Source organism: Argiope bruennichi, chromosome X2, assembly GCF_947563725.1.
Source record: "Argiope bruennichi chromosome X2, qqArgBrue1.1, whole genome shotgun sequence".
NCBI lineage: Eukaryota > Metazoa > Arthropoda > Arachnida > Araneae > Araneidae > Argiope > Argiope bruennichi.
Window position 1 is genome coordinate 40,556,211 of NC_079163.1, and position 26,591 is coordinate 40,582,801.

The 26,591-nt window shown below is 29.3% G+C and overlaps 1 protein-coding gene across 1 annotated transcript in view; it reads left to right on the forward strand.

The window, feature by feature from the left end:
- The window catches only part of LOC129960214 (A disintegrin and metalloproteinase with thrombospondin motifs 9-like), a 344,112-nt gene that overhangs the window by 92,015 nt on the left and 225,506 nt on the right, over positions 1 to 26,591 (forward strand). Inside the window, exon 2 of the mRNA XM_056073454.1 lies at positions 4,068 to 4,372. Coding sequence (XP_055929429.1) covers positions 4,068 to 4,372 — 305 coding nt within the window. The remainder of the gene's footprint in view (positions 1 to 4,067; positions 4,373 to 26,591) is intronic.

Sequence of the window (26,591 nt, forward strand, 5' to 3'; positions counted from 1 at the left end):
TATTTTTTTTATCTTAATGTTTGTTTTTCAAAATACCCTGCATTCAAGGTATTTTGGCAAAGTAGGCAGTTGCTTAGGGACTCTGATTTTTTTTCGCAATGTTTTGAGTCATTTAATTTTTAGCATTCAGTTAATTATAAAGGTCGTGCAATCTAACGTATACAAAGTAAAATAATTGTATAAATTGATTTTGAAGCATTATTTAAGTAACATTCCTAACTATTACAATTTATGAATTCTGTTTTATGTTATTTTAGAATTCTCAAAACTTGCACTGCTTTATAAATTAAAAAATATATATATATATTCGATTCTATTATTAAATAACATTTAAATAATGGTAAGGGAAGTTTGTCTTTTTTATTATTATTTTGTTTAAAATAACAACTAAAATAATACATTTCAATTGTGCATTTTTTTAAAACACAATTTACTGAAAACAACTTTTTTAGGAAGTGATCTTCAGTTGAGCGTATTGCTATTTCAATTAATCAAAATTTCCCACTTAAAATCATTTATAAAAAGATTAAATTAAAATCGATTAAAACTAATTTGGCTTTGAAAGTATGGAAGGGAAAGGGGGTACTGATACTTGCATTGCCTTTCTGCCCCTAGAAGTGCATTATCCATTTGTGCATGATAGATTTCTGCATACATACATAAATATCAAATCATCATAGCAGTCAATCATGATAATAAAGAATTATATGTATTTAAGAAAACTAAGAAATACTTTTTTAAACTTCATATTAGATTTCTTTCTATTAAATGCATCATTTTCCTAAACAAAGCCAGTCTTATTCACTATGAATATATATATATATATATATATATATATATATATATATATATATATATATATATATATATATATATATATATATATATATATATATAATTTTTTAATAAGCTATTTTGTTTTCAACAATTTATTTCACAAATAAAACCACACCTTTACTTGCATAGAAAAATAGAAAACAACGCGAGACACATCTGGTACAATATTTGTTTAAATAACACAATTTCTGCTCGGGAAAATACGTCATTTGATGAGAAACAAGCATATCTGCTTATCAGAACTTAATGCTTATTGTATAGCTGTGTAAATGTTGACTTATAGAAAAAACTATAATTGATGCAAATTTGTATCATAACTCTGTGTGGGATTAACAAAACAATTTAAAGTTGAAAAACAGATCAGCATACTTTTTATTTGAATAGTCTTTCAAAATTTAAAGCTTTGTACTTTTCGTACGAAATCAAATTTTTTGTAAGTTTCTTGAAGTAAAGAAGTTATAATTACAAAATTTATATAAACGATGGAATATTTATGGAATTATTTCCCACTTAAGAAAATCCATTCATTATTCATAACCAGCTAAAAGGTTGAAGGAGTTTCAAAAGGAGATGGAATTATTCAAATTAACAAATAATTCAACTTTCTTATAACTCTTTCGATTTCGATATTAATTATAAAATGCTCCTATTTATGAGGTTATATCTTTGAATATATTTTTCTTAATATCCACATCACAGGCCTTAATAAATTTACATATTTATAAGGTTTCCATATCTCTTTTTTGCTTTCTTATATACAAAATATTGTAGTCATCAAAAATTTCGAACTCAGGATTTTGGCGAATCTCCACATTTTGGAGCTCCCTACGTTCGAAAAATTCATTTTTGGTATATGTTTGTCTGTTTGTCTGCTTTTGGACACGATACCTCAAAAACGCTTTTAGCTCGATCGGTGCAATTTGCTATATGAACTCACGACCAGATTTGTAATATTTCTGTCAAATTTTAGACAAAATCCATTCACAGAAAGTCTGCCTGAGTGGCTGTTTTATTAGAAGTGAACTCAATAATTCCTTGGGAGGTAAAATTTGGTATGCAGGTTTAGCATCTAAAATATAGATTATTATCAAATTTTGAATAAAATCTATTAAAGAGTTGACCATCTGTCGGTCTGCACTTTCATACATATATAAGTATAATAACTCATAATTATTGTACTTATATATATATATGTACAATAATTATGTATAATTTCATTGATTAATATTTCTTGTATTACCTTCAGATTCTTTTGACAATTATACGTAATATAATAGTGAAAAGTATTAATAGCAAATCTTATTAAAATCACATTTCTAGATAATTTTTTTAGTGGAAATTTGCAATAACAGCTGCAGTTTTTGAGTAGTGGAGCTTTCTTGTAGGCATTTATTGTATTTAACTTTAAAAAAAAGTATCGGATCAATTCTTATTATTCGCAATTTACAGAAGTTAAAATCAAGTAAGACATGTCATGTGATCTAATAATGTGTTTTCTTTATATATTGGCAAATCACTTTTGTGTAAAGGATCATATTTATTTTTGTATCATTTTCAAATTTTCCAATAGCGACCCTATATTTTTTTCTTCTTTCAGAATTACAATTATAATTTTCATCAAATGAAAAGTTATAATACCTACGAAATTTCGCTGCGGCATTTGCATTCAATAGCCTTTTGTCGCACATAAGAAAATTAACTTACGTAGGTTTAAAATTTAATAAGATTAATTATATTAAAATCTAATGATGGTATTTGTTACATTCATTGATTCTTGTTTTATTTTATACCTTCATATTTTTACTTAATCATAATTTTACAACTGTATGCATTCGTATTTGACAGAAGAAATTTTTCAAAAATCACTGTTTATTAAATTATAAATTAAGGATTTCTAATTTAATAAATAGGAAAAACTTTCCTATCTAACTTCTTCTATGATTTAATAAATAGAAAATAATCAGATCTTTTTGCAATCCTAATCAGTTCCCATTCTTTTTATGTTCGCATAAACACATTTTCTTTCAAATGCTAGCGAATGGAATCTGTTTGATAAATCGAATGTTCGCACCTTTTTTACTTTATGCATTATAATTATTTGCGAAAGAAAACATTAATTAACAAAATTAATACCTAATTATTCATTTAAAGTAATATTCAAAGATATTCTTTATTTTCTAGTTCATTTTAAATATATTTTTCTTCCAACTAATTCATATGCTAAATTGTGATAACTTTTCGAAAAAAAGTGAAAATAGCTATTGCTGTTGCATATCATTGGAACTACAAACCGAAAGTGGCAGAAAGTTTGCACCACAGTATTTCAGTTGCTGCTTTTTTGATGTTCGAAAGTATATGAAACCATTTAAAAATTAATTAAAAAATAGATTAACACAGATAAGCATTTCTGATTTTTAAAAATTCTTTTAATATTGTTTCAAAGTTTTTTTTAATGAATTGAACACTAAATAGTATCAGGTTTACTGATATTACTTTAGTTTCAATATGACATCAGATTACTGATATTTCCATCGTTTCCTTGTGGCATCTGTGAAGGAATTGACCCAAATTTTGTGGTTTATGGAATTTAAATTGACAAAGTAAGTGTAGCTTAAATTAAGGGTTACAACCATCTAAATTCACTTTAGGACTGAAAAATTATGATTGGCATGACATATTTATAACGTTGCATTAATAATGATGTTCAATATTTTTGTTGATTGGATAATATCTAATAATAAGTTGATTGAAGATTTTTTTAAAATTTCCAACGTGGTATGATATAGGCTATTAATGGTGTGCATTTTGAATGTTTTAAATTCGGCCAAAATAAACTTTAATACACAAATACAAGCATGTAATGCACACACACAAAAACTGTAAGCGCATATCTCTATTTCTTTTTGCTGATTTTTTTAAAGAGTATAGGTACTTTTTCGAATATTGTATATCAAATATTTTCTAGAATGTTTTTATTATATTTGGGATAATTTAATTGGCCGCAATGATTCTATGTGTACTTTTCATGATACTGTCAACTTGTTTTGTCACTCCCTATCGTAATATCGTATTGATGGTTAGAAAATATTTTCAGAACTTTTAGAATAAGCTGTTTTACTGAGGCATCAGAATAAATGTCAGCAGTAATCCACTATGGATTTTGTCAATAAATGTTTTTCTTTTATTTATACTTTTGAAATAAAAATTTATTCGCTAATTTTTTCTTCCAGGGGCTCCTCGTCAAACGAAGTCCGAGGTTGTGTTTCTAAGAACTGAGAAAACAGACAGCCCCGAAAACAATTCTCTAGAATCTATTTCTTATCATTTTCGGGGTTTTAACCGGAATTTCACTTTGCGCTTGAGTCCCGCTGAGGGTCTCTTGTCAGCAACTTTTCATGTGTTGACAGTGACAGAAGGAGAATCGAATTCTTCTTTGGAATTCACTAAAGCTCCCTTCCTGAGGAAGTGCATTTACAATGGGTTTGTGGAAGAAGAAAAGAATTCAGGAGTTACAATGAGCATATGCAATGGTTTGGTGAGTTTAGTGAATTTTCCTTTTACTTGTTTTTATTGATTTTAAGCCGATCCCAAAATATACAATTACCAAAATATGTGATCGTTTATTATTTGGGTTTTATGTTATGGTTTTGATATTTATTTCAATGCTAGCCACTGTAACGAAGACTCACCCTGAGTTTATTTATTCTATATACTATATAAGATAAAACAAAATACAATATATTTTGTACAGTTTTTGAATTCTTATGCGCAACCTCTTAAGATGTTGTAGAGCCCTCAACCGTAATTTAAATAGCATCATTGCATAAAATTTTTGTAAATAATTAATTAAAATTTGCTAAATAGTCACGCAGAAAATAAATTTGATACTGAAAAGCTAACTTTTCATATTTTTAGATAGTGTAATAATAATTTTTGTGCATTTATAATTTCCAAAGTCGGAAAAATGTATATTAATTCTACTTCCATTTCACTCCTTGTAAGGGTCATAGAGATCTTTTTAATAAAGAAATTAATAATTTGTAGGTGCTAAGGAACATTTGTGCCAAAATTTGTTCTATTTTGTCTGGGAATGTGGAATTTTATACAGCTGTACAGTTATAATTAGTTTATGCAACGGCCTGTTGAATTGTTAACTGCTCATTTTTCAGCCTAGGTATCATTGTTAACTGCTCATTTTTCAGCCAAAATATGCAAAGTTTTATATTTCAGATATTATATCATATTAAATTGAGATCTTGCTATTTATTTCGCCATCTGAAGCCCATTAAGTTTTATATTTTAAATATTATATCATATTAAATTGAGATTTCGATATTTATTTCACCATCTGAAGCCTATGTAGCTTATAGCAGATTATAGACAATTGTGCACCGCGTCTTTTGAAATTGCTTAATTGAAGCTTCCATAGATTAACCTAATAATATAGTAATCTGATATCTGAAAATGAGACAAAACAATTTTGCCAATTAATATTAAATTAAGGATCTAAATTTGAGGATATCAGACAATATAGTCATAGTTGATAGAAGCTTTTTTTTCTTTTAATAAAAACTTGAAGAGAATAATATAGCTGGTTGAGAAAATAATGTTTTAAATTGTACCAAATATATTCATCTTCAAAAAATGTACACTTTTCACATTTTTTTTTTTTTTTTTTTTTTTTTTTTTTGCTACATGAAAAAAGTGTTCGTTTGTGAAGAATGCCCACTTTGAAAATAATAGAAAACAGTTTAAAAAAGTATTAAATCTGGAAAAACCTTGGTCCGCGAATCGTTTTTCGATTGCAGAAACCTGCTTCCCAGTTTAAAAGATCTGAAAGATCTGATGCTTTTTTATTTTTTTGAGGGAAGAAAGAATTTTTAAAGAATGAAAAAAAGAGAAAGCACTATAAATAATGAGTTTTTTTGGCATTTTTTACATGTGTGGTAAATGACATACGAACTTGGCAGGAATACAAAGTTAAATATGATTTGTTCTCGGAAAGAAACATTGGAATATAAAGAATTAAATCATGTATTACTACGGAATTTGTAATTCAAGTACAGTCCTTATCCACTTCTTTCTTTTATTCCTTTAATAGTAAGCCTTTGTAGTAAATGAGCACTTCGTTAGTTACGCATATTAAAATTCTTCCACTGTAATACTTTTTTAAAATTCTTAATTACCTTTTTTTTTTTTTTTATCAGAATGGTTAGCCTGGTTATATCTGTAAAGACTGAAGCCTAGTTCCTCCGCCATTTAAAAATGAAAATTATGAGAAAACTCTTTGTGCGTCTCATTTTTATAATATATATCTTGTTTCATTGTAACAGAATTGATTTTCTTATTGTTATTATGTGACATCTGTTCCGTATGTTGATATCTTTCTAAATCAATCAATGGAAAAAATATGCAGGAAAATTTCAATATTTCGAACTAATTAATAAATGTGACAAGTGCAAATGTATCCACAATATCCAGCTTTTAATCCGAATCCCAACCTTTAAAATTGATTCAGTTTTCAGTTTGTTTTCAAAAGTTTTTTTCTTCTTTTATGGAAAAAAAAGGTCCTAATTGTTCTGTATTTTGATATTTTTTTTAAATCGATTAAATGATCTATATTAGATAAAGAAAGATCCATGTCAGTTTCAGTGTTTTAATTTGACCGATGCAAAGCTACCCACAATACAGAGCTTTTATTTCAAATCTTTAAGTTTCAAAACTGATTGATTTCTTAATTTTTTTTTCTAATGAGCTACGAAATTTCGAGAGGAACTGATTTTGAAACGATCAGTTATAAAACCAGCGTTGATTAATCAAAAAGTCGTTTCCAAGACCACCCGGTATATTCCGATGCCAATGTTAGACACCTGGCATACTGATTAACATCTAAAGATGGTTTAATTAAGAAGGATTCCTCGAGTAATCAGATGTTTCGCCGTGTGAAACCAACAAGCTTTCCTTGTTCCTTCGATCGAAATCTAATATATCTTTATAACTTTATTAGCAGCGAAATCATTTGCAAATTGTTTTTTCTCTTTGCTAGCTTCCAGATTGGCAATAAACAAATCCTTGTCGACTTGATGAAAATAATTGGAAAATTAACGACAATTTCGCGGTCTGGAAATTTGATGTCGAAATATTCCCACACTCAAAGGCACATGAAGGCATGCTGTGTTTCTTCATGCAAAATATTTCTCCCCGGTTGTGGAAGGTCGAATAATTTTTAATGAGCGATGGAAGTATGAAACATTGACGAAAAAATTCATGAAACGAGTAATTAAAATCAGATTGAATGTTTTTAATGAGCGAATTTGTGCAAAATAAAATGCTAAAATGCTACTTAATGCAAATCCTTTTATTTTGTATGGATGTAGGCAAAATATTCCAACAGTGCGCATGATTTTTTAAAATCATGGTTTATTTAAAGCATCCTTTGAAGTTCTTAACTGCTAATTTCCTTTTTTTCCTCCTAATTAAAGCGCTTTTTGATTTCAAATGTGAATGAATTTTATGTTTTAATTCACAAAATGCTCTGAAATATCCTTATGGCGTGTTGACTTATTTAAGCTAATAACATTTTGTGTATTTTTTTTTCAATCAGAAATATCTTGTTGTGAATTATTTCACAAATTGGCTGGACTAATTACTTGAAGAAATAGTTAAAATCATGAATGTGAGTAGGCTTTGTATGAGTGCATCTTCTTTTTTTTCAAACAAAAGCTCTGAGCTTTACTTCTTAGTAATAATTTGCATCAAAATTCTTGTTTAATTAACAAAAAAATATTTGTAAATTGTTTTTCAAGTGTTAGAGTGCTACATTAGTAAATTAAAAGAATGTGCCTTACTAAGTTATTTTTTAATGAATGCTATATATACTTCTTCATAAGTTAAAATTTCCTTAATGCTGTTTGAGACAGTATAAGTGGCTGGATATCGCTATTTAAATACTAAAAAAGAAAAAGAAAAAGAAAAAAAAATGGAATAAATTTTGCTATTTAAATACCTGAGAAATAAATAGACCCTTGTTAGTGTTGCATATTTGCATCTATAAAACAAAACAAAACAGTTCAAACATTATCATTACAAATATTATTATCATTATATTAATTATTACAAATGTATCATTATATATATAAGATCATCGCTTTCCTATGTAAGTATAACGGCATTTCCCCCCCATTTCCCTTTTTTTTTTAAATCAGAAGATGTGTAATTTTTTTAAAGTATGTAGCATTTTAGCACTACAAGTTTTTAATATTGCATTTCTTGCAAGTAAAGGATTAATTTCATACTTTTTAGTTTGAAGTAAGCAAAAAGTATTGTAATGGTCAAAACATTCGACCTAGATATTCCAATGCTTCTCCACTTTTCATTCCTCTTTAAGAACAAAAACGAATAGATCAAAATCAGACAGATATAATTTTTTGAATTATATCAGTCTGATCAGACAGAACTTTTTGAATTATATATGTCTGTATGCGAACGCGGAAATTCAAAAACACAACAAAACGAATGACATTTAGTATATGTGGATTAAATTTCAAAATTTGCAGATCAGTATCTACATAGAATGAAATCCAGTAAAGAAAAATCCGTCTATCTGTCCTTTCGTGTGCATGGGAAAACGATAAAAAAACAAAGAGATAGAACGGAAGAAATTTGGCACATGATTTTTATCATCAGTACCATAACATATGTCTATGTTACGGTAAATGTAATAAATGTCAGTTATGTATAATTTCCGTTTGTTATTCATAATCACCAATAAGTTTATTGGTGATTAGGAATAATCAACGTATAAATCACATTTTCTAAATCAAATGGGTGTAGATGAAATGTTACGGTAAATGTAATAAATGTCAATTATGTATAATTACCATCGGTTATTCATAATCACCAATAAGTTTAGTGGTGATTAGGAATAATCAACGTATAAATCACATTTTCTAAATCAAATGGGTGTAGATGAAATTCGGCAGACGTTATTACCATAAAAATTGTGTCACTGTATCAAATTTTGTGCGAAACCCATCGAATGGATTGGTTTTTAAGGTCAACGAGCTAAATTGAAGAATTTTAGCAAGGATCTTTACTGTAAAATTGTAGTCTGTTTCGTATTTTGAATCTAATCAGAAGAAAGACGTCCAGAATGTAAATGTCGTTTTCTTTATTACAATAAAATTAAATGCAGGATGTGCTACGTTGTGTAAATATATGAGAAACTCAAGGGGAGAATAATCTTGCTAGCTCTTTAAGTACTAATTGAATGAGTGCAGACGAGATTCGATTTAAAAGTTTTTACACTAGTCTAAGTTTGCATAGTTAATTTTAAGTAAAAGTGTGGGATTTATATACATGGGTTTGGTATTTGTAAGGTCATTATATACATTAATGAGTTTTTTTTTTCCGAAAAAAATTCAGACCTCTATCTCGAAGTGTTTATTAATGTTTTCATCCTGATTCACCTGTCTAATCCTAGTTTAGCTTTATTGCATTCACCGTTACATACTACATGTAACAATTTTTATATCAAGTAATTAAAAGAAGAATGATAACCTAAAAATATTATCATGCTTATAATATGACAGCGAAAATTCTGTTTGAAGAAAACGTTTTCTCTCTTCCTTATCATAGTGTTAATACTAATAAATGCACTAAAGATTTAATGAAGCGATAAAATTGGCCTGAATTTATTATATCAATAAAAAGAATTGTTATTAATTTGTTTAAAATTAATCTTGAAAAATTTATCGAAATTTACGAAAAAGATGTAAAAAAAATAAATTTGGTCTTACGAAAAATAATTAATTTGGGACAATAAATTTGGTGTTACGAAAAATAATTAATTTGGGACAATAAATTTGGGGTTACGAAAAATAATTAATTTGGGACAATAAATTTGGTGTTACGAAAAATAATTAATTTGGGACAATAAATTTGGTGTTACGAAAAATAATTAATTTGGGACAATAAATTTGGGGTTACGAAAAATAATTAATTTGGGACAATAAATTTGGTGTTACGAAAAATAATTAATTTGGGACAATAAATTTGGGGTTACGAAAAATAATTAATTTGGGACAATAAATTTGGTCTTACGAAAAATAATTAATTTGGGACAATAAATTTGGGGTTACGAAAAATAATTAATTTGGGACAATAAATTTGGTCTTACGAAAAATAATTAATTTGGGACAATAAATTTGGTGTTACGAAAAATAATTAATTTGGGACAATAAATTTGGGGTTACGAAAAATAATTAATTTGGGACAATAAATTTGGTAATTTTGGAAGTGCAAATATTTTTAATTAAAAAAAAAGTAAAATTGGTTTTGTGCGATAATGTTTTCCGAAGAAATGGCTTTTAAGAAAAAATTATTCTATAAATTTCAATTAATTATAATATAATTTTAAAATTAAAAATACTTTTTTTAGTGAATTCTACTTACCAAGAAGTTGCTATGATCGAAATTGGATAGATCTCCAATGAAGTGTTTCATTCCGTTAATAAAGATTTTTAACGATTTTCCCATCGCGCTATTTATAGATAATATGACAGCCTAAAAACGCTATCATGTTAATGTTTAATAAGTTTTAATATGAGCTTAAAATTTGTTAAATATTTTTTCCTAATTTTTTTATTAATTTAGATGTAATTGCATTGCTGATGTTTTAAAAAATTAAGCAGTATGCACTTTCAAATAGTCTTTCCCAATGAATAAATTCTTTCGATCGTTCTTTATATGCTTTTGTTTCTCGCCATTCTTGATGTAAGACAATACATGCTAAAATACGGAATTTCTTCCAGAAGTTCAGTTTTAGGACTTTTCTTACCTCCTTCATAAATTTGTCTTGACAGATCTAAAACAATACCTCGGCAGTTTTCGATTTCTTGGAGTAAGAGAAAACGTGACCGAATTCGTCTTCCGTAAAAAATCAAACTAAACTGCCGTTCGAAATTGATTTACTTCGGCAAATCTGAATGTAATTGGAAATGACAGTGATGGGGGAGAAGTGCGTTTATCTCTGGAAATCGAAGCACGCGTAGTTCTGAATTTTGTAAATTACCTTATCTTGTGTGTGGGTTGGCCTTTTCCACCAAATCATGTGGAAACAGATTCTTGTAACCACACACAGGAGATATCGGAAATGGGTTTTATGCAAATCACTCATTTGATTCTCTCCCTCGCTCAGTTCCATTTCACTGGGGAGCGATAGAAAGTGCCAGCGGCCAAAATTGTATTATTTCACTTTTTTTCCCTCTTCCACTAAGTCGGAATAGCGTACCATCAAGAAAATGTTGCGAAGTTCCCCCTGCTCTAACATTCCAACGGCGCGTAAGTAAAAGAGAGAAATTGAAAGTCATTTTTGGTACGTTCCCTTCTTGATATTTTTGTCAAATTTTTGACGTAAATGAGATCGAACAAGTTAGGGGGGAATAAAAAAGAGCCATTTATGTGAATGGGGATTATCATATATAATGAAAAGATACCAAAATGTGAAGAGTGCCCTGGAATTATCTCGGCTTACTGCTTACAGAAATGTGACATCTCAGTAAATTAAGGATGGCATAGCAGATAATTTTTTTTGGGGGGGGAGGAATAAGATGTGATGGTAATGATTCCTTAAAATGTTATTCACGATTTGCGAAACATGAAAACTTTAATATCGTTCCTTTTTTTAATGTTTATGTTGAAATTGGTAAAGAAATAAATAAGATACTCTTGATACGATACTATTAAGTGTAAACTCTTGTGCTAATCATGTTACTTCTTGTGGAATATCTGTTGATAGTTAGATCATGCGATGTATTTGAAGAAAGACACCGCATTAAATAATTTCTACATTAATATGCAGAAAATTGAATTTAAAATACAATAGTTGATAAGTACATTCAAATACTTTATAGTGTTGCGACGATTTTGAATTGGTACGAAATTTAGTGGAAAATGCTTGTTTGGAAAATATGAGGTCTTGAAAAACTTGGGAGAAAGTTGGCAAAGCTTGGTACTCCACATTGGACAAAAGCTCCAGAAATTTCGATGCTTCGCCAGATTATAAAATGTAGATAACTGTTTTCGAATTTAATTCCAGAGTTTGCCAAGCTATTGAACGCTGTGGAGTTTAGTGGAAAATGCTTGTTTGGAAAATATGAGGTCTTGAAAAACTTGGGGGAAAGCTGAAAAAGCTTGGTACTCCACATAGGAAGAAAGCTCCAGAAATTTCGATGCTTCGCCAGATTATAAAATGTAGATAACTGTTTACGAATTTAATTTCAGAGTTTGCCAAGCTATTGAACGCTGTGGAGTTTAGTGGAAAATGCTTATTTGGAAAATATGAGGTCTTGAAAAACTTGGGAGAAAGTTGGCAAAGCTTGGTACTCCACATTGGAAGAGAGCTCCAGAAATTTTGATGCTTCACCAGATTATAAAATGTAGATAACTGTTTTCGAATTTAATTTCAGAGTTTTCCAAGCTATTGAACTCTGTGGAGTCTAATAAGTTTTGCGATCTCTGCAAATTGTGCTATTATATAATCATAATCCGTACTATATTGCATTTTAATTGCATTGTTGAGTTTTATTAGTATCTTACTTATATATATATATATTGGATTTTGCGACTTTTTACTGCAAAAAATTATCTGTAAGTTGAAATGTGTTAATGTTAGGAATCTACTTTCATTATTTGTTCCTTCTTTCACTCTTTTATATTGAAATCGTGCATGTACCTATTGTTGAAATTTGTATATTTGCTTTCGGTAGATATTTTAATAATAAATTAATGAATTTCTCCCAAAATAGAAGTAAAATATTTGAACCGTGACGGGTAGGTGTTCATATTTAACACTACTTCAGAAGAAACCGATCAAAATTATAATTAAATAAATTTCTAAAAACATCTTACCAAGTACAATACTCCTTTCAAAAATGACAATATTGATGGGTTGAACAACGGAGTAGCCATACATGTTGCGTGGTCAAGAAAATTTCAACTTCAAAGATTACCTAAATAAGAATCATGGTAAAAGTTCTGCGCGTTTTGACCTAAACCAAGATAAGCAATATGGAACTTATATGATCAGACCTTATCTTTGATTACTGTCGTTGTCATTGGCACCATGCTTACTGCTTTGCGAATAGTACTAACATATGGTGGTTAATGGTTAAGAGATAAAAACTCTTCAGTCATTTATTTTGTATTTATTTTAGACAAAATGTGAAGCTAGACGAACAGGTCATTTTACTAGAGACAATATCCAGGTTTTTACAATACATACAATTTACTTGTTCAGACAAAAAGTTTCCCAGTGGCAATAGTCTTTTTAAAATTGAAATTAATATATTATGTTAATCTATATTCCCGCTATATAATTTTTTTAAAAAAATTGCCTTTTTTATATTGTTTTATATATTTAAGGATTAAATCAATGAAAACAAGCAAACATGTTAACTTATGAAAGCATTTAGTTAATTTATCAAAATGTCATCATACTTTTGCTTTGAAGGAAAAAAAATTCATAAGCCCTTCAGCATGAAATGTGATTATTAATTCGTGAGCCGTTTATGTAAATGTAAAAAATAGATTTATGATGACATATTCTTCATAACCAAAGACAAAATTTATGCATTTTCACCACAGATAAGATATATGATTGCTTCATCTAACATTACTAAAAAAGATGAAATGACAGAATCAACCAGATGAATTTTTTCTATACATTCTATCGACTTAACTATCAACAATTATAATAGTTAAATGCAATTCTTTCTTCTCGCTTTGAGCGTGTTTATGCAACATAAAACCTTGAGGTTTTGATATCTTCTTCTCTTACTATATTTGAAACACAGAAACTCTTTTGTATGTATAATGATATGTTGAAATAGTTAGTTGCATTACGTAAGTCACCTTTAAGCGGTTTAGTAGGTCTATAAACACAATGTCAATAAATAAATATACCATTTAAAAGCTATTTTTTAATGAACTAGTTCACTGCATATAAATTGGACGAAATGTTTCGGGGCCCCTATTCATTTGTTATTTGTTTTTAAGTAGATTCCTATAGGAAAACTACCTATTGCAATGGTTCTCATGACTAGACTTCGGGGGGGGGCAAATTTCTTCAGTTCTTCACCGTTCATCCCCCTAGAAACCAAAACCACCCTTCGTTCAAAAGTTTATATATCTATAATATGTGTATAACGCTTTGCCGTGTTATTTTGTCAACAGGAAAACTACAGTAATTTTGTTTCGATTTTAACCGGCTTGGAATATGTTATTAGAAATGTAAAAATCTCCGACGAGTTCGTAAATGAACAATATAACTCAAAGGGGTTGGAAATGATGGGGGAGGGGTTGAAAGTTTAATTTAGCCATAACTTTCTTGGAATTAAAGATAGAAAAATAAATCCATTTAGCCAAATTAGCGCTTCATTAAATCGGGCAACTTTTGTATTTAAAGTTTTTAGATAACTACAATATCTTAGGGGCTGAATGATGATTTTCAAGCCCTAATATTGACTGTTTCTAATATTAACAATTTATGTTGCCATATAGTAACTTAGATGTAAAGGAATCTGCCTTTGCTTTCCATCATACCGAGATGACTTTTTTTTTTTCATGTTGCATCGATAACATAAATTCAATTTATGCTGTTTCGATCTAGCTATTTTTGCTTCTAATTTTATATGTTCTAATGCCATCATATCTTACAATTCTTTATCAATTACAAAAAAAAAAATTATATTCTTTATTTCCTTTATAATTTTGGCAAAGATATTTCTACATCAAATTATTTTAGAATTTTAATATGCATTTTAAATCTTTCTATACTAGATGCTAACAACTTTGCACATGAAGAGGATAAACAACAGAAATTACTTACTTTTTTAATCGCCAACAGCAAATAAAAATTAATTGCGATTTAACAAAATTAAGAAGTGAATGTAAAGCACATGCAATCTGAGTAATCTTTTGTCTTTTCCGCTGATTTTTATCTAGTTTAATTACGTATTTTCTCGTTTATAAATATCGTAAAAGGTGTATCTTTGCAACTTTCGAATATTCTTAGTTCTTTTTCTGAATAAAATATGCCGAATAAGCTGAAAGTTTTTTCAATAGCTCTGATTTTTAAAGTAGAAAATTCTTACTCCATTTTTTTCTAGAAAGAGAATTAAGCAATCAACATCCTTTTTATAAACTAATCTGCACAATTCTCTGTTGCAGATTTTGCATTCACGAATAACGGTGAAGCGTCTGATAAAATTATTATCTTTCTGTAGAAATATTGATATTGATTATTATTCATTTTATTCCTGCTTCGAATGTAACGAAACTCTGTTCTAAACATAATATATCGCCATTTTTTACATCGAAAGAGAATTGCACAGTTAATGTCATTTTTATAAATAGATCTGTATGATCTAGTAATGTTACTTCCCTGAATAATGATTTATCAGGTGATAAAATATATTTAATGTAGATGTATGGTAGTTAATTCTCATTAATTTATTTTTGCTTCTAAAGCAATCATTTAGTTTTTTATTACGGTTTAAGATGGTTTCAGCAAGTGAATATCCGAAAATAAACAGAAAAGGGTCGTAGATGGATTGAATATATTTGACTACAAATATTCAATGAACTGAAGTGTAGCTTTATATCATTAACTATATAAAGATTAAACTATATTTAATGCATTTTTATAAGTGCTTTTGTTAATTTTTAAATTCTTCTTCGAATATGCGGTATCAGTTTTTTTTTTTTTTTTTTTTTTTTTTTTTTCACACGGCGGCTTTAGTGAGTATCGTAGTTCGATTGAATAAATTCCAAATTTTCAATGGAATTGAAATGTAGCTTTATATCTTTCTGTTTGTTTTACCTATTAGGAGATTAAACTATATTTAATGCATTTTTATAAGTGTTTCTGTTAATTTTTAAATTCTGCTTTGAATCTGCGGTATCAGTTTTTTTTATGTGGCGGGTTCAGTGCGTAAATGTTGGTTATATGGCAAATTATCATTCGCAGCGGTTTCGCTGAATGAAAACTAGTCCATAGGCAGATAAAAAGGTTACGGAAAGACAGAATATACTTGTCAGCAAATTTTAAATGGAATGAAATTAAATTTGATAACTTTATATACGAAGTGTTATACTATCAAAGTGTTAGTAAAAAAGTACTATTTTCCTTTTGTAATAAATTCTTCAGCCAGAGACCCTAATGAATATCAGAAAATAAACAGACAAGTGTCGTAGATCGATTGAATACTTTTGACTGCAAATATTCATGGAACTCAAGTGTAGTTTTATACATTTCTGCTCATTTTATCAAGTATTAGTAGATTAAACTATATTTAATGCATTTTTATAAGTGTTTCTGTTAATTTTAAAATTCTGCTTCGAATCTGCGATATCAGTTTTTTTTCCATATGGCGGCTTTAGTGAGTAAATGCTAAGTGTCGTAGATCGATTGAATACATTTGACTGCAAATATTCAATGAATTGTAGTGCAGTTTTATATCTTTCTGTTCGTTTTACCTATTAAAAGTTTAAACTGTATTTGATGCATTTTTATAAGTGTTTTTATTAATTTTTTAAATTTTTCTTTTCTGCGGTATCAGTTTATACATATAATACGGCGACTTCAGTGAGTAAATGCTGGTTATAAGGCAAATTATCATCCGCAGCGGTTTCACTGAAAGAAAACTAGTCCAGAGGCAGATAAAAAGATTACGGAAAGACAGAATATGCCTGTCAGCAAATATTAAATGGAATGAAATTAAATTTGATAACTTTATATACGAAGTATCTACTATCAAAGTGTTAGTAAAAAAGTGCTCTTTACCTCTTGTAATAAATTCTTGAGCCAGAGGCCCTCAGCGCTAACGATGTTTTAACGATCTTTTAGCACGGCGGATGAGTCACAACAGCTGATATCATTTATGTTTTCGTTGCACCCAGGCCGTGTCACTTTTTTATGAGTCGGTGGACTGGCTACTTCAGGAGGCAAAAACCATTAGACTCATATAAAAAAAAAGCGTGTCTCTTTTCAATTTACAAAACAAAATTAGGTCATCAAATGTGCCGGAAGATTCAAAAGACTAGAAGTTAGGGATTGCAATGTAATAGAAAACCAGTTGACTTGGACAATACTTTCAAATGCGAGTCATGAAACATGGTTTGATAGTTTATAAATGAGAGTTCGTCTTAAAAGTGTGCCAAGGAAAATAATTGAAGTTTGCTTTTTCATAAATTAACAGCCTGGAAGCTATATGCGCAGTAAAAGTCGAAAGCAGTCTACCAGTTTTTTGATTTGGTGGCGGATCTTCATTTAAAAATTTTTTCTTGAATAATTAAATTAGAATCACTCCTGCTTTATTTGTATTTTCCGCTAGTAATATAAATTAAGTTTTGGGCAGTAGTTTTTTTTGTTTGTTTCATGTATTAAAGTTCCATTGTGAAATTTTTCTAGAATACTGTAGGTCGCGTTGACCTGGTCTAAAGTCTAGACATCGAGTCCGATTCGAAACGCGATTCCATCGGAGATCTTCGTGTATATGGAGAGAGTGCTCGTTAAATCTGAAATCCTGAGCCAAAATTCTTCATGCTTGTGTAACATGGAAGTTCGAAAGGAGGGAAGGTGGACCGGTTATATATCCCTCTTGTCATCTGCCTATTTCTCAAAATAACACGCCCCGCATTTTTAAAACAGGACGTTAAAGTAATTTAACTACTCGACTGCCTTTATGCTCATATCAATCACGCGACATGCTGCATGGAGAGTTTACAGTATATCTGATATGTAATGTTTGCTGCCTTAGGGCACTTAGAAGGCTTTCGCCGAATCGTAGCACACTGAGATTCAAAAATCCGAGAATCTGAAAGTTTAAGAACTTGAAAATGTAAATCAAAATGTGATGACTGTTCATGAAACTGCCACTTTCTGAACGCTTCTGTAAAAAAGTTTGAGGCATTTGAAGAAAAAAATTAAGAGTTTTCTTAAATTTTTGGAAGTGTTGAAAAAATTCTGCGTTTAACCAATGCATCTTTGTTTTTTAAGGGAAAAAAATCCTTTATTCGGTTTTTATTTTCTTTTTGTTGTCTTAGTTTAGTAACTTTATCTTCCCTGTCATGCAACGATTTTTTATTATTCTTTTCGTATTTTGTCCTTAAATGCACGATTGTAAAACTGAGTTAAACTAAACGACCTGACCTCGTAGGTAAGACCCGACTTTTGACTGTTTGCCCCTTGCTGAAAAATTGTCCCAGATTTCTTTGTAATTTAAATTAAATATCCTATTCTATCTGGAATTCTACTTATAAAGAAAGGACCTCGTAGTGGGGAAGATCATCAAGGTATATTTAAAAAAAATTAGATTAAAAAGTTGATTTAAATCAAAGTAAAATAAAAGTGAATTCTTCTTAATATTTTTTATTCGGTTAAAATGATACAATGTCCGGGATTAACTGCCATAACATTCCTGCTTTTATCACTTTGTCCAAGATTGAAAAAGTGTTCCTAGTTTGAATTAAATGTTATTGGTTATCGTGTTATTTTACTTATCAGTAAAGTATTATCATTTAAAAAAAGATAACTTAGAATTCAACTTAAAAAAAATTACCACCTGAAATATTCTTCTATCTACAAAGATGTTCGAATAGCACCGAAAAAACTCTGCAGAACGAGAATTTTCACTTTGAATACATGTCCAAAGCATTTTCTACGACGTATAATTTTCGAGAAAAATTCAAGAGAATTATTATTAGTTATTTATGAATAAGATTTATTATTAATTAGTTTGAGTAACTACTTATAATATGTAATTACCGCTGTTCTTGTCTATATTAAAGCTTATTTTTGCACCTGTTGTGTCGCCATATATATATTTTTTTGAATTTTTTTTCAGAAACTATTTGCGGTAGAGGTATGAGATTTTTTTGTACAACTTTTATATATTCAGAGCGATGATTCTCATTTTGCACAATTTCTTCGGTTTTATCCTTACATCGAACACTCTATAAAGAATAATGTCACTATAATGTGATTTATGTGGATGAATCAGCCAGAATGGAAAATAGTTAAAGTAATAGCATAATTAAATGTTATTGTTATTTTTCCAATTGTTTTTTTACTCCGTCCCTTGCTAGCATCTTGAATTCTACTACCATTTTCTCGATCTTCCCCGATTGAAGTTTAGAAAATCTGGTCATCTTTAATGTAAGCCTAAAATTTTCACTAATTTAGCTAGTTCCATTTTTGATATATAATAATTCATCTTTCTTTTGCGTTCGGTGTCTCTTGGTTGTTCGATTAAAAGTGTATTTAAAGAATACTGTAATATTAAAAAAATAAAAAATAAAAGTGAGTGTTCATTAAGATTCATAGTTTGACGATTTGTTTTCTAATTAGCAATTCAGTTATTTTATCCATCTATTAAATATTTTTTCTAATGCATACAAGACAAACTTTTTGAGCCGGATTTTCAGGCTTTCGGGATGGTAATTTAGAAAATAGTTGCACTTAAATTTCAGCCTAAAACTTTTACTAGTTTAGTTTGTTCAGTTTTTGACATATAATATTTCATATTTTTTGTTCTTTGTCTAGTGGTTATTCGCTGAAATGTATATTAAAAGAGTGCAGTAACTTTTTAAATAAAAATGAAGGGTTATTAGTATTCACAGCTTGATATTTTGTCTCAGGGTTAAATAGTTAGATAAAATAGTGGAGATAAAATAGTAAGACAGAATAGTTAAACTAGCTTCTAACTATTTTATCTAACTCTTCCAAAGTTTTTTCTTCTATGTATAGCTATTGCATGCAATAAAAATTGCTATTAAGATAAACCGTCTATCGTTAATTTAAGGTCGTTATTTTGTTATTTTTCACTCATATGTTTTCACTCATATCACTCATGTTTTATTTATTATCAAATCCGTCGGAAAATGATACACGAATCTTAAACTAGTTGTAAAGAATACTAGTTATAATATATTAGATATAATTATTAATGAAAATATGGATGAAATCAGTTTTCATAAGTAAATATTTGCCAACTTTTAGGTAGGTTGTCGATTTAGCTTAGACTGGTGGTTGTTAAAGAAAACTATTTGTAATATATTAGAGATAATTAGTAATAAAAATATCGATGAAATTAATTCATAAGTAAATATAGCTTAGGTGGTTATAGCTTAGTCGATATAGCTTAGGTGGTTATAGCTTAGTCGATATAGCTTAGGTGGTTATAGCTTAGTCGATATAGCTTAGGTGGTTATTTCTTGCTACTTTCAATAACCATCAGGTGTGGTCTCCTGAAACTTTCTCTCATACTTTGTAATAAAGATGTTATCCCGCACTTCCCTCAAAAAATTGTGGACCTTGCGTAAGAAAGAGAACGCCTGGCATGGCTTTAGCTTACAATAGTTATGAAATATTATCCTTTGGCGTGAATTAAGCATTTTTACTGAATCTAGTGTGTGATCCTTGACGTGCTTTTTGCGATTAATCTGTGATGTTTTAAACGTGTTTTTCGGAACCTATTGAAACCAAAAGTTTAACACAGAACTAACTACAATTATAGTCATGGAATAGCATACCAAATTTGATATATTTTAATCACTGCGTTTTGAGCTAACACGTTTTCCTGATTCTGAAAGTACAGACCAACCCCTTGTTGGATTTGGTTCAAAATTTGACAGGTGTGTACACTATAGATGTTAAATATGCGTACCGTATTTTATCTATCTCTCTTCGTTTTGTAGTTATCGTGTGAATTTATATTCGAACAGCCAGCCAACCAGATTTCCTCTAAATAGATTTCGCTCAAAATTTGACAGATATTTAAAATTGTCTTGTAAAGATCATATACCAAATTTCACCAATCTAGCTCAAAGCGTTTTTGAGTTATATTTGTAACAGACATATAGGCAGACATAATGCCAAAAATGTGTTTCTCTGACTTAGGGAGGTCTAAAATGTGGAGATTTGTTAAAATTTTTGACTTGAAGTTTTGACCTATGCAGTACTTTCTCTATACTCTGTATATAAGAAAATTAAAACGTATAGGGATATATAAAAGTGCCAGTAGATATTTTGCTGAAAAGTCTTTTACGCACTAAATGCGATTCAAACAAATCAACAGCCAGTGTCAAGAAATTCATTAAAAATGTATAAAAGCAAAATTATGTACAAACTCGGATATAATATACTAAGTAAAATTCTTCAGAAGCTTTTATTGCATAGAAATCTAGTAGAAATAAACAAATAATATGCACCTATAAAATAAGATATTCACTTGATTCCTTATCAATTTTGTTAATCACATGGGATATTAAAAAAAAATCCATTTTTCAGAGTAGAGTTATCTACTCAAAATAAGCTGGTAACTCCAACCAAACTTTTGCGACAGCTCAAAATTTCACAGACATTTACAAAAGTGGTGCAAAGACCATATACCAAATTTCACCCACCTTTCTCAAAGCGTTTTTGAGTTCCCTTTTCTTCTGTTATTTATGTGCAAATACAAAGTTTGGCATTTAACATCAGAAATTTAAAAACTAAAGGATGTTTTGAAAAATTTGAAAGGATGTTTTGAAAAATCTTACTCTGCTACCTGGCCTTATTAACATAATTTTAACTGAAATTTTGAAAATATCTTGATACGCGACAATTTCGTTTTCAAAGGCTTGCTCTCAGGGATCTACAGCAAATGCGCACATAATTTGCAATTGATAAAATCTAGATGGTAATTTAAAGCAAATTACTTTCAAAAATTTAAAACAAATTATTTTCAAAATTCTTTATAACAAATCTAAAAAGATAGCTTCAAAAAATATCTGAATTGCATTTTTTATGTTATATTTTTCATACAGATTCATATTTTCAGAAAATTAAACTGCATATTATTCAAGGATTCCTGATGATTTTTCTATATCATAACATATTGTGGTTTAATTAATCATTTCTTTTGCCCTTGAAAATTTAAATAATTTTATTTCATTCGAATTTATATTTCTTATGAAAACGGGTATGACTTTAGTAACCGAGCTGAATTTCGCTAACTCTATGCTGATTGTCGAATTGTTTCGCTTATCTTCAACGTATTTTAACGGCGCATTAATTTCAATTAAAAGTAATTATAAAACACTGTGTGATATACCTTTCCAGAGAATTTTACAGACAAATTATTAAGGGTTTTCAAGGTGAAACATATCCATCTTCAACTTGTTTTGCTCTTTTTTTATGATTGTAGAAATTGTGTTCAAAAACACAGCCTACGCTCACCCGGAAGACTTCTTATGTAAACCATGTTGCGCTTTTAAATCTGAGACGATTTTCGCATCAGCATTCAAAGGCAAAGAGAAAAAAAGGGCCTGTGTGAGGAAGAAAGAATGAAACGTAAAAATAAAAAAATACCGTCGGTGTAATAAAAAAAAGCAAAATGGAAAGTTTAGCGGCGGGCCTTTAGAACTTCTCCTTAGCCTAAAATAAGCAACGTTCTTGGTTTTCTAATAGAGATCGAAAAAAAAAAAAATGTCGTTGAAGAAAGTCGAAAGAAGATCTAGAGAGAAAAAGAAACAAAATAGCTGCTATCATTTCAACGAAGGTATTTTTTTATACTGTTTTTGATTCTTTATATGAAGGTTTTGGTTTTATGTGTTTGTTTTGAATGAAGTTAGAAAATGTAACGCTGCTCATAAATGACTTTGGACTCTAACCGCATATTAACCTACTTTTGATTTGCACGAGTCTAGTAAAACTAGGGCCTTTTTGAATAAGATCGTTATATTTTGCAAGCGAACTGTCTGGAGTTCTATTATGTAATCGAACAGAAGTATTTTGTATAATTTCCAAATCATCTTTATACCTTATAATTATTTAGAACAGTTTTAAAGATTAATTGCATTTAACATATCATGTGGCTATAAAATAGCATCGAAGTTTGGAACTCCTTTGTAAAATATTTTTTCAGACAAATGTAAACAAATTTCTTTGACATAATGTATTAACCACCAATTGCAATGTGGAACTGTACATTTTGTACTAATACAATTTTGTACTCGTAATTTTTGACACTTGACGGAGGAATTATATAAATGACAATTTACACTACAAATTTTATTTTTGGAATCGTTGATACATATGGATAATTGAGTTGTTTCCCAAAATATTATAAGAAATGCTCCAGTTTTCACCACCAATTACAAAAGGCGCAATGCACGCTGTTGGCATAGGTAATTAGTCAGAATAATTGTAGAAATCACAATTTCCTTTTAAATTTTATTTTAATACCGTTCATACTTATGGTTCAGTGAGATGACTTTTCAAAGAGAAATAAAAAAAAAATATTTTCCTTTGTATTGCATATTCTACCGCAGATCAGTGTTGATTTGACAGAAATGTAGCATTATGCGATTTTTCATAGTGGCTGAATCAACAATATTTACTTCTCAAACCCATTTTTTCTACTTGTCACTTCTAGAAACTCCCCTGAGTGGATCCGGGATAAGCAATGCTCAGTTGCATGGAATTGAAGGCATAATTAATTGAGCATTCGTTTGTTGCAACATTGCCGTAGAAATTGCTGAGCATGCTATACTATATGGGTTACTTCTTAGCGCAGTCAGTGTAAACTCATTGAACTTTATATATAGAAATTGCCAATATCAATTTTGCTGTGGAAATTGCAATTTTTGACACTTGCGTATATAGAAATATATAGTTAGTAACAAAAATTAAACTTTTTTTCTCCAAAAAAAAAAAGAAAAAAGAAATCGAAATTTTACTATCAAAATAATATGTAGATCAAATTTGATTATGCTCGACTTAACAGACTTTTCACCAAACATCCGAAGCTATTTTAGGAATACTTTGCATGTGTTAATACTAATATAAGAACTGCCTAGTATTAGTATAACAATGTTAATACTAATATAAGAACTGCCTAGTATTAGTATAACAATGTTAATACTAATATAAGAACTGCCTAGTATTAGTATAACAATATGTTAATACTAATTTATAACTGTCCTGGCCTAGAGGTGGCGCGTCTTCCCCGTATTCTAGGTGTCGTGGGTTCGAGACCTGATTCGGGCATGGTTGTTCTCTGCACTGTGTTCTTTCTATGAGGTGCGTGAATGAGCCCCCCCCCCCTTCCTGTAAAACGGGGCTAAGCAAGCGAGTGTGTGTGTGCTATCTTAATATGAGCTAGAAGTCAGACTTCTGTCCCCGGCTGCTTAGAGGTCTTTACACTCTGAAGATACTGCGAAAAAATAGACACACAGCAACAATATAATAATGCCATCAAATTTGAATAACAAAATGGTAATTTATTTCATATGAATTCTTTTTCAAATTGTTATTTTTTTTAAATCTAATAATTTTCAGACAAACGAACGGAGGAAAGATATAATGAAAAGATAACACGTAATTAGCAAATATAAACTCGATTTTCTTAAAATTAGAACGATTTCATTACTACTAAAACAGTTTTTAAAGAAATCTTTTTCTACCAGAAAGATATTTTTATTTGCTTATTCCTTAAAATGCAGATTCATTTCTAACTTTATAATATATTTCAGCCTTTTTATTTTCGCTTTCGCTTAATTTTGTGTTATTTATTTACAGTTAAAAACACTTAATATACCATAAATCAGTTTTTGATTTTTCACTGTTTAAATTTATCTCTGAAATTTTATTGGCATTATTAAAAAAAGATGGAAATTATTTTTTTTATTTGCTTTCTTCGCTCTGATGAAATTCCTTATAATTATTTGTTATAATATTATAATAAATTTCGTCATATTAATTCATTGTAAAAAAAAAAAAAAACTTTGTGTTGCAAATATCATGTTTCACAAATTGTTTGCTCCAAATTATTTCACTGAAATGTCAATGGAATTCATTATGAAGTTTGACCATTAATATTTGTAGCCAGAGAATCATTACAGAATCGCCTGAAATCAAAATTGGGTGTTAATATCTCCACCCATCAGCGTACTTAGGAGACTGATAGTTTGTTACTCAAATAAAAAGTTTCATCGATCTTATTAGAAACTTTAAGGAGTGTAACGAGTGTTTCGATGTCTCAACTGTGTGACCTTCTTACCTGTCCTCAATAACCCCGAGAACAGCAATTTATTCCTTCTTTCCTGCATCCCACGCATTTTTTTTTTCTCCAGCATCAACTTTTGACACACTAAAAGCCCACTTACCGATTTTAACCTTTTCGTGACTCTTTCAGAAGGAGAAAGTCCATAGTGAAAACAAAACATCGTAGTTTACCATCCGTTGGAATTGTCCATTATGGTTGAATGAATCACAGCATTTTGAATTGCTTATTTTCCTTCGCACTTCACTTATACACCAAACCTGCTTCATTCATTTTATTCGAGTTTTATAGCCCTTCATTTTTAAGAATAATTAACAACCTTTATTTTTGGAAGTGATCCAATAAGAGCTAAGTTGATGAAGAACTTGAGAAAAAGGTATTCCTCGACGCTTGAAATTTACGACGCTCGTGGTCATTATTACAAGATAGTGAAGGGTATTACAAATAAGGAAAAGTAATTTGCATCTGTAATTTTGCTGTATATCTTATTACTACAGACTTACCTTTTGCGAACTTGCCCAAACAGCAAATAAATTAATGAACACGAATAAAAATGATAAAATCTGAAGGTACATAAATGGGATTATCATATGGAATATGATTTAGAAATTAAGTTTTATTTATTTTGGCAGTAAACATTTCACTGTCAAACTATTTCGAAGTAAAATTCTAATAAAAATCACCGGCGTTGACGTCATCATTAAAAAATCGATTTACATCGGATGACAATCTTGCGGTTCCTTTATGCTTAATTATTGCAATCTATTTTTCTTATCGTTTCGATACAATAGCTTTATATATGAAATCCTTGAAACATCTTTCTTTGGCGCAGGAATAGTTTTTGTCTTAAACTGAGAAAAATTCATCAGCTATTTCTTCAAGTATTTTAGAATCTTATGTTATTGAAATGAACAAATAAACAAAAGCAAAAACAACAAAACTTAGATTGCTAACCTAAATTGCAAACTATACAGTATAGTGTGCATATTAAGTCTTCTACAATTTGGTAGTTTTATGCCAGGAGTACTTTTGATTCGCAGTCACAGGGGAAATTGGAAAAGAAGATTTATAAAAATTGGTTCTTTAAATCAAGATTGTTTTCAATAATGCTTTTACTTTTAGTTCTTAAGAAAGAGCGAAGATGGAAGATTCTATATCTTTAAATTTTGTTTCTGAACAACCAGTTAATTTCTAAAATCCTTAGTTTGTAATCAAGATGGTTAAAGTATTCATCTACGGTTTTTACTATTTTACATTGGCCATATTACAATTCGATGATTAAGCATTTTTAGTGATATAATTTTGATAATATATTCCAACAAAAGCTTTTACAGCTAAATAATTATTTTTATCCAGTATGGTTAGTAGTGTACTTTCTTCTTCACTACTTCAGTCTTAGAAGTTTACAATCACAACTGCAGAGGTTCAGCTTTGAATTCTCGCTACTGTAACATTGATGGCCATTGACTGTTTTTTTTTTTTTTACATTAGCTTTTTTATTTTTGCATTAATGTTACAAATTCTGCTGCATGATCCATCCCTTCTGTTTGTAATAGATGTTTTGTTACATCTGCGCGTAAACATTGTGAAACTAGGAACTAACTTCTCTCAAGCAAACATTTTGTCATTGTTTATTATCATATATGT